This window comes from Anabrus simplex, chromosome 2, assembly GCF_040414725.1.
Source record: "Anabrus simplex isolate iqAnaSimp1 chromosome 2, ASM4041472v1, whole genome shotgun sequence".
Classification (NCBI taxonomy): domain Eukaryota; kingdom Metazoa; phylum Arthropoda; class Insecta; order Orthoptera; family Tettigoniidae; genus Anabrus; species Anabrus simplex.
Genome location: NC_090266.1, coordinates 529202375 through 529210923, shown reverse-complemented (window position 1 = coordinate 529210923; position 8549 = coordinate 529202375). Strand labels below are relative to the sequence as shown.

The following is an 8549-nucleotide window of genomic DNA, read 5'->3' as shown; positions in this document are numbered from 1 at the left end:
CGGAGGCCCGGGTTCGATTCCCGGCCAGGACAGGTTTTTTTACCTGGATCTGAGGACTGGTTCAAGGTACACTCAGCCCACGAGCTTATAATTGAGGAGCTATCTGACGGTGAGATGGCGGTCCCGGTCTAGAAAGCCTAGAATAACGGCGAAGAGGATTCGTCGTGCTGACCACAGGACACCTCGTAATTTGCAGGACTTCGGGCTGAGCAGCGGTCGCTTGGTAGGCGATGGCCCTTCGGGGCTGTTACGCCATGGAGTTTGGTTTGGAAAAGTGTACAGAGAAGGAAGCGACACCCTTGCAATGCTCTTTAGCTTCCAGCTAGTTTTTCCGTCCGTTCCAGTGCATTTAGGACAGTTGGAAAACGTACGCCTTAATAAATGCTCTTCATAAAACCTGTGTAAACATACTAACTGAATCTATTTATAACAATAATCACAAACGCCTCCTTTTTCATGTGGTTCAGTTGGTTGAGTCGCTGTCCTTCTGAGTCCGAGTTCGCAAGTTCAAATCCCGACTTTGGTCGGTGGCCCTCAAAACGGTGTTGAAATGGCAACAGCTCCATGTCGTTCGTTTCTGGCATGTTAATAAAAGTTATACATACGAATATTAGCGTCATGAAACTGTAACTTTGTACTACTATATTCTGCACCCCAGGCTTGCGAGGGAAACGAATTAACAATTTGCTTTACGTCACAACGACACTTTTAGGCCTTATGGTGACGGTGGGATAGGACAGGCGTAGGAGTGGGAAGGAAGCGGCCGTAGCCTTAATTAAGGTACAAGCCCAGAATTTGCCTGGTGTGAAAATTGGAAACCACGAGAAATCATTTTCAGGGCTGCCGACAGAAGGGTTCGAATCCACTGGCTCCCGGATGCAAGCTCACAGCTGCGCTGCCCTAACCGCTAGGGAAACTAACAGGACAAGGTAAACACTCCCTAGCATATGTTGTGACGTATATTTTTCTTTACCAACTAACAAAATATCTATACCCATACCCCTTACATTCTATATTTATTTATTTAATAGTGCCTTTTTTACAGTGGCGAAGTTAGGGCTCGAGGCCCTCTCGTACACTTAACCACATACTAATCAAAATCTTAAATAAAATACGGAGATACGTAAAACAGTTAAAACTACATAAATTAATAGAATTAGAAATAAATTTAAGTAAATTACTAACTAAATTAATATTAAAAAGTGCGGCTCCATGGCTAAATGGTTAGCGAGTTGGCCTTTGGTCACAGGGGTCCTGGGTTCGATTCCCAGCAGGGTCGGGAATTTTAACCATCATTGGTTAATTTCGCTGGCACGGGGGCTGGGTGTATGTGTCTTCTTCATCATCATTTCATTTTCATCCCAACGCGCAGGTCGCCTACAGGCGTCAAATAAAAATACCTGCACCTGGCGAGCCTAACATGTCCTCGGACACTCCCGGCACTAAAAGCCATATGCCATTTCATTTCAGTATTAAAAACTCTTAAAAATGACTAATCCTCAGGCACGCACACATTCACACTTCAACCATTCAGTCAGCTGTCCTTAGCAGGTAGTCTCGGCAGGTGACCTTAAATCTTGATAAAGAGCTAGTTGCTCTGACCTGAGCTGACAAGGAATTTCATAATTTGGCGCCGATCACCACAAATTATCTATTAATTTTATTTGTGCGGTGCAGTGGAATAGAAAGAAAGGATCTAGAACGTGTATTTAAGTTGTGAAATTATGATAAAAAGGTGATATTAGAAGAAATATACAGTGGCTGACTTTCAGCTAACACTCCTAAACACCATCGTTAAAGTGTGTAGCTGCCGGGGTTTATCAGGCTTCAGCCATGAGACAGCCTGATAGTATGGGTTGGTATGAACATCGTACCCGACGTTGTAAATAAATCGCAGGCAGGATTTCAGTGCTTGTTGAAGTTTAAGTGTTTCTTCTCTCGCCATATCAACTAAAACAACGTCACAATAATCAAGAATCCAGTATCCAGTATTCGGGAGATAGTAGGTTCGAACCCCACTGTCCGCAACCCTGTAAATGGTTTTTCGTAGTTTCCCATTTTCACAGCAGGCAAATGCTGGGGCTGTACCTTAATTAAGGCCACGGCCGCTTCCTTCCCACTGCTAGCCCTTTCCTGTCCCATCGTCGCCGTAAGACCTATCTGTGTCGGTGCGACATAAAACAACTAACAAAAAAATATAATCAAGAATAGGGAGAATGAGTGTCTGTATTAGCTTGGCCTTTAGCTCCAATGGAAATATATCCCTCTGCCGTTTAAGAGGGTGAAGCACTCCAAAACTCTTTTTACGTATTTCTTTCGTGTGACCAGAACAATCAAGTGTTTCATTCATAATTAAGCCGAGATTTTTGACCGTTTTACTGTAGGGAATAATGTTACCATTCAGTATGATAGGCGGGATTGGGACATTGTTTGAGCAGCTCAGTAATTTTCGTGATCCAGTTATGATTGCCTGAGATTTTGTGGAGTTTAGTATAAGAGAATTTCGTTGTGCATATATACTGAGTCATCGGAGGTCATTGTTAATATCTTGTCTTGCAGTGTCGATATGTCATTTCCTGTCGCGGATGGTATGTCATTGATATAAATACAGAAAAGTAAGGACCCTAGAATACTGCCCTGTGGGGCACCACTAAGTTTCATTTTCCATTTAGAGGCCTTGTCGTTTACTGTTACTCGCTGTTGATGGTTACTCAAATAATAACTAAAAAACTTAAGTGCAGCCAGGTCAAAATTTAGCAGTTCCATTTACTTTATCATAGTCCTAATTTCTATAGTGTCAAAGGTGCTACTGAAGTCAGGAATGATAAGTATAGTGAGCAGTCGTTTGTCTATAGCGTTTCTTCTTACCTTCAAAATTGCTGCCGCGGTACTGTGACCCTTCTTAAATCCAGATTGCAAAGGGTCCAAAGGAGCATTTTTATTTTGGTATTGCAGAACTTGCTCGTATACTAAACTTTCAAAGGCTTTAGAAAGCGCAGGGAATATGGACACAGGACGAATGTCAGAGAGTGATTGTGGGTCTAAACTCTTAGGTACCAGTATAATATTCAATATTGTCTGTTTTCCAGACAGTAGGGAAAATTCCGTTTAGTAAAGAGTATTTCAGTATGTGCGTCAGTATAGGCAGGACAGCACCCATAATGTTATGTATAAAAGTAATATGAATATCATCTACACTCGTGGCCTTTGATTTAATCAAGTACAAAGCCTTTTTAACCTGATTTTCTGTGACACTGTGAAATGTGAATGGTGGGTTGGCTGGAGGGTAGGGCGGTGAGTCGGTGCAGTTAATTGGGGTAGGTTGAATATTTATTCTACTAGAGTAATCGTTCAGTTCTTCAAGTAGAATGTCAGGAGTTGTCTGGCTCTGTTGATGTTTTCTTATTCCCAGAGCTCTAAATTGGTCCCATGCGCGATTGGAATTAAAGTTGTTAGCTAAATTCCGGAAATATGCACATTTTTTAAATATCTGATTAACTGCTTTGCGCGATTTCTTAAGATGCGGTAAGATTCGAAGTCTGTGTCATCTAAAGTTTGTTTACAATGTCGAAATAACGAGTCACGGTGGGCCATCATTCTTTGGTTTCAACATCTGGCCATGGAGAAGAAGGGCGAGAAACCTTTATTCAACGTTTATGTGTGTGTTTCTTTTCCGCATTAATCGTATAAAATGTCAATTCTTTATAGCTTATCACATGACCATTATTATAATAAAATTACCGTATTTATTTTCTGGCTTGGGAACTGGGTGTTTGTCCCAACATTTTCCTCTTCATATCCAGACAACATACTACACTACCAAGCACCAAAGAAACACACAACAGTGATTACATCCCTCCATATAGGGTTGGCGTCGGGAAGAGCATCCGGCCTAAAACAGGGCCAAATTCACATGTGCGACAAACTTCGCACCCGTGACCCCACACATGTGGGAAGAACGGAAGAAGAAGAAGAAGAAGAAGAAGGAGAAGAAGAAGAAGGAAGAAAAGAAGAAGAAGAAGAAGATGATAATGATGATGATTACTACTAGCTTCCGGAATCTGCACGAATCCACCACTCTTACTTGGATCCAAGGACACTCATTTCCTTTTTAGGTATTCTATACCACCTAAACTCTGGAAGTTTGGACACCTATCAAAATAAATGGCCCCCCCCCAAACTGAAATCCTGGCTACGCTACTGCGTAATAGTATACATTCATACGTTTAAGGATTATTAACAGAATGACGTCTTGCGCGACCTTACTTCACAGATACTGTGAACTTTATATTCACGTTTAAAGAAACACGCACACAGATGAAATTTCCCTCCATTTAATAGATTTTTAAGAAAGTTTCCCTTTACATTCACAGTGTTCTTCTCAGTAATATTTCCCTACGCCGACGAAACTTCCCTTTCTGTGGCAACACTGCGAGTAATGCGGGCACAGCCTCGAAAGGTGGAGGTTCAAATTTTGGTTTTTGGTGTTGTATTATGGTCAAGCCCAAGAGTTAACATGTAACGAGCGAGTTCGTGCTTCATATCGGTACCTGGAGCATATTTTTCGTGCCTAGTGATAAGTAACTTCAACACGACATGGAAGATCTGGACGAAGACGTTATATTTGAGGTACGTTTGCACGAATAGATTGGCGAGGAACTCCTTGATTTTATTTTTGCTCTAGTATTTCAGTTACCGGTACTTGTAGATTACGTTGCCTTCGTTGTCTTATAAAAGATGTTGAGTACTATTTGTGTTGGTAGTTTTTTGTATTTACGTCTTATGCATTTCTGTGCAGCTGATGTAGATGCCAGTTACTTGCATCTCTTAACGATTACAGTGATACATTTTTATAGCATTTCTTTTGTTATATTTCTTGATATGATATTGATTTCAAGAATTGTGATTGATGCAGCTGACATGCACTTTTTCACTATTAGGTATTGTAAATAGATGTTATCTGCGTTTGTAACTAGTTACATCTTCTGTATCTTTCTCAAATACTGCCGTGGTTCTAATCCTATAAGTCATATGATGATCACATCTTATTCGCGTGAAATTGCGGTCTTACTTGCTTCATGTGCTAATTTGAATTACCTGCATCTACTGTTGCGTCCAATACAAATATTGAAGATTCACCATGTAAGTGAAATGTTTGAGCACTTATGCATGAGTTAGAGCTGGGTTCTGAAAGTAACTAGCATTACTGATTGACAGGCCCGGTTTAGTTTGTCTTGAGGACAGGCTCACAGTTTTTCAAGTGTCAGGCCTAAATGGGAACATTTTGATTACATTGGCTTGGTATTGGGAGTGTAAAAATATAGTACGCGAAACTTTTCTTGAGCCCTGAGCTCCATAGTGCAGAATGGGAACTAGGGCTCAAGAAAAGGTTTGTGTGCTATACTTGTGCCTGATTGAAAATGTTTGAGAAATATGTGCCCTTAATATTTATTTGAAATATACTAATAGCCTTAATGTAATGTTTCAGTTTACTTGCATACATTGACTTGATATGATTTGAAAAATAATCGTGTATAGTATTTCTCAGGTCCCAAGTATGGTAAAGGTACATGCTCACATCGCTCAGAATGAGCATTGTTCAAAATACTTGTATTGCTGCTGTACATATTTTCAGTTGAATGAAAATTGTGACATCCGATAGGAACATTTTCTGGTTAACCACAACTTTGAAGTGTTGCATGAACCTCCATGCCTCACTGACCTGGTGATGATTTTAAGAGATTCCACAGTTCTAAACAATTACTGTGAAAGATGTTCTTTAATAAGTCTGTGAAAAGAGAAAAAAAAAAGCTCACAACGTGACAGCCCCAAAAGGCCATGGCCTACCAAGCGACCGCTGCTGAGCCCGAAGTCGTACAGATTACGAGGTATCATATGGTCAGCATAATGAATCCTCTTAGCCGTTATTCTTGGCTTTCTAGACCGGGACCTCTATCATTGTCCAGTAGCTCCTCGATTGTAATCCCGTAGGCCGAATGGATCTCGAACCAGCCCCAGGATTGAGGTGAAAATCCCTGACCTGGCCAAAACTCGAACCCAGGGCCTCCGGATGAGAGGCAGGCATCCTACACCTAAATCGTGGCACAGGTTAAATCTATAAATATAATTTACTGAAACCAGGATCTCTTGATTTAAACACACACAAATGCTAAATAACTGTAAGCTACAAGAATTTATTCTTGCGACTTCCAGTACAGAAGGTCTAAATAACTGCTAATTAGCAGGGGCCGATGACCTTCGATGTTAGGCCCCTTAAAACAACAAGCATCATCATCAAGCTAATTAGCAGGCCACCCTAACATCACTCTTTACTGTAGATTGATCTTAAACTTATCAGTGATGTTAGCTTTATGGTTTCTTTGATAGCACACCTGCTTGAAGGGTTTAATTCTTTATAATTTGGTGATCAGAGCTTGATGCATTACTGGCTTTTAAGTCTAAGTTTTGTTTTTGAGCCAAAGTTGGCATGTTTTATTCTGACTCAGACCGGTGGTGTTTCAAGAGGTTCGAATACGCGTGCTCATGTTGCTAGATTTACCAGCAGTAAAAGAACTTCTGCAGGACTAAATTCTGGCATCTCAACTTCTCTGAAAACTGTTAAATTGGATGTAAAACCAGTAACTTCATTGAGACTATATCTGCCTTTTTGGATGATATTTCTTTCAGCATTAGAGAATAGGCTGCCGGGCTGAGTGGCTCAGATGGTTGAGGTGCTGGCCTTCTGACCCCAACTTGGCAGGTTCGATCCTGGCTCAGTCCGGTGGTATTTGAAGGGGCTCAAATACGACAGCCTCGTGTCGATAGATTTACTGGCACGTAAAAGAACTCCTGCGGGTCTAAATTCCGGCACCTCGGCATCTCCGAGAACCGTAAAGTAGTTAGTGGGACGTAAAGCAAATAAAATTATTATTATTATTAGAGAATAGGCTATATGACTAAACCATTTGGTTGTGTTCCCCACAAAATCTTGATTGATAAGTTAAATTATTAAGGTGTCAAAAGTAGAGAACTAGAAATATTTATATCCTTTTTGAATATGCAAAAACAAGTAGTTGACATAGCAGCGGCTAGATCAGGTGATTTAGAAACTTATCATGGAGCCCCACAGGGATCAGTTATGGGTCCTTTTCTTCTCTTGGTGATGATAAACAGCTTAAGCTATAATATTGTATCCCATACTTCTGCTGTTTTGTATGCTGATGACACAACTAAAGGTAATACTGTAAATGTGCTTGCTTATGCCAGTGTCGATACTTTGAATGAAGCTATTCAGTGGCTCTAATCTAAGAAGCTAATTCTAAATGAGAATAAAACCCAGTCACTGACTTTTAGTTTGAATAATAATATTCATATAGAAAATAATGAACTGTTTAAGTTATTAGGAATCTATTTAGATGCAAAACGTACTTGAGAGCCACATATCAATTTTATTTCCAAGAGACTGTCCAAAATATTGTATCTGGTTAGTCGGTGTTCTCCCTAGGACCTTTTTAAAGGGCCCTGTCGTTTTTATAGACCGCCCAGCTAACATAACCTAGATATGTGCTAGTTACATAATATTAATACATATTTTGGTCATTTGATGCTCCAAATTAAAATGTAAATACTGTAAAACCATAAGTAAAATTCTTTCAAGAATAAAATTTACTGTGTCCACCTATTAAATACAATTATACTTGTAACTTATAATTTATGAGGATTGTCTGTAACTGAATAAGAGAAAAAAAGAATTTAGAATGATGAATGTAGAGCCCACATAATGATTGTAAAGATGAAAGTGTTATACCCCATAAAAGTGGACGAACTTGCTTGTCCAGTCACTTGTTCCGGTTGTGTCGGAACGACTAACCTTGTTACTTCTAGTGAAGTATTGATGCCGTAATGGAGGGGTGGAGCGTAGAGGGGAAAGGGGAGTGAGTTTTAACTTGTGCGCCTGTGTTATTGCCTGAGAGGCGTTACTCGAATTGGATTGGGTGGGTCCAGCATTAGGCGTGGTAATTGGAGTGCATGTGTGCTGTGGCTGAAACATACTGGGGACTTTATTCTTATTTACAGCCTGGATTAACCTTGGAGTTGCCTCATATAATGAATTTTTGTTGTCAATGACGTCGTTAAGGTTATTATTTTTATTATAAGTGTGCTCCAAATAAATGTACAAGTTTTCCGTCTCACTCAATAAATTCCCCTTACCTAGGTTTCTAATTGTATTGAATAGGTGGACACAATAAATTTTATTCTTGAAAGAATTTTACTTATTGTTATCTTTAATACGGAACAAAATGAGATTAGTTACTTATAACTGTAAAACTAATGTATTCAAATGACAAATCTTAATTATTGTCAGCATAATTGCATCAATTACATAGGATTTTAAATATTTAGCTTGACTATCACGTAGTGTCGTGCACGGTATCTGGATTAGCGTGGAATCGTATGTGAGCACTCAATTCCGCAGAACTTCACGAATCTGTTGGCACTCCACAGAAATAGAGTGGTAAGCCCTGGTGTTACATGACTATGAACGAGCA

General features: G+C 39.9%; 1 protein-coding gene across 3 annotated transcripts in view; it reads left to right on the top strand.

The window, feature by feature from the left end:
- Positions 1-4447: 4447 nt before the first annotated feature.
- The window catches only part of LOC136864205 (vezatin), a 305967-nt gene continuing 301865 nt past the window's right edge, over positions 4448-8549 (top strand). For all 3 annotated transcript variants that reach the window (XM_067140895.2, XM_067140894.2, XM_067140896.2), the window contains exon 1: positions 4448-4629. In XM_067140895.2, the coding sequence (XP_066996996.2) occupies positions 4597-4629 (33 nt within the window). In that variant the 5' untranslated portion in view covers positions 4448-4596. The remainder of the gene's footprint in view (positions 4630-8549) is intronic.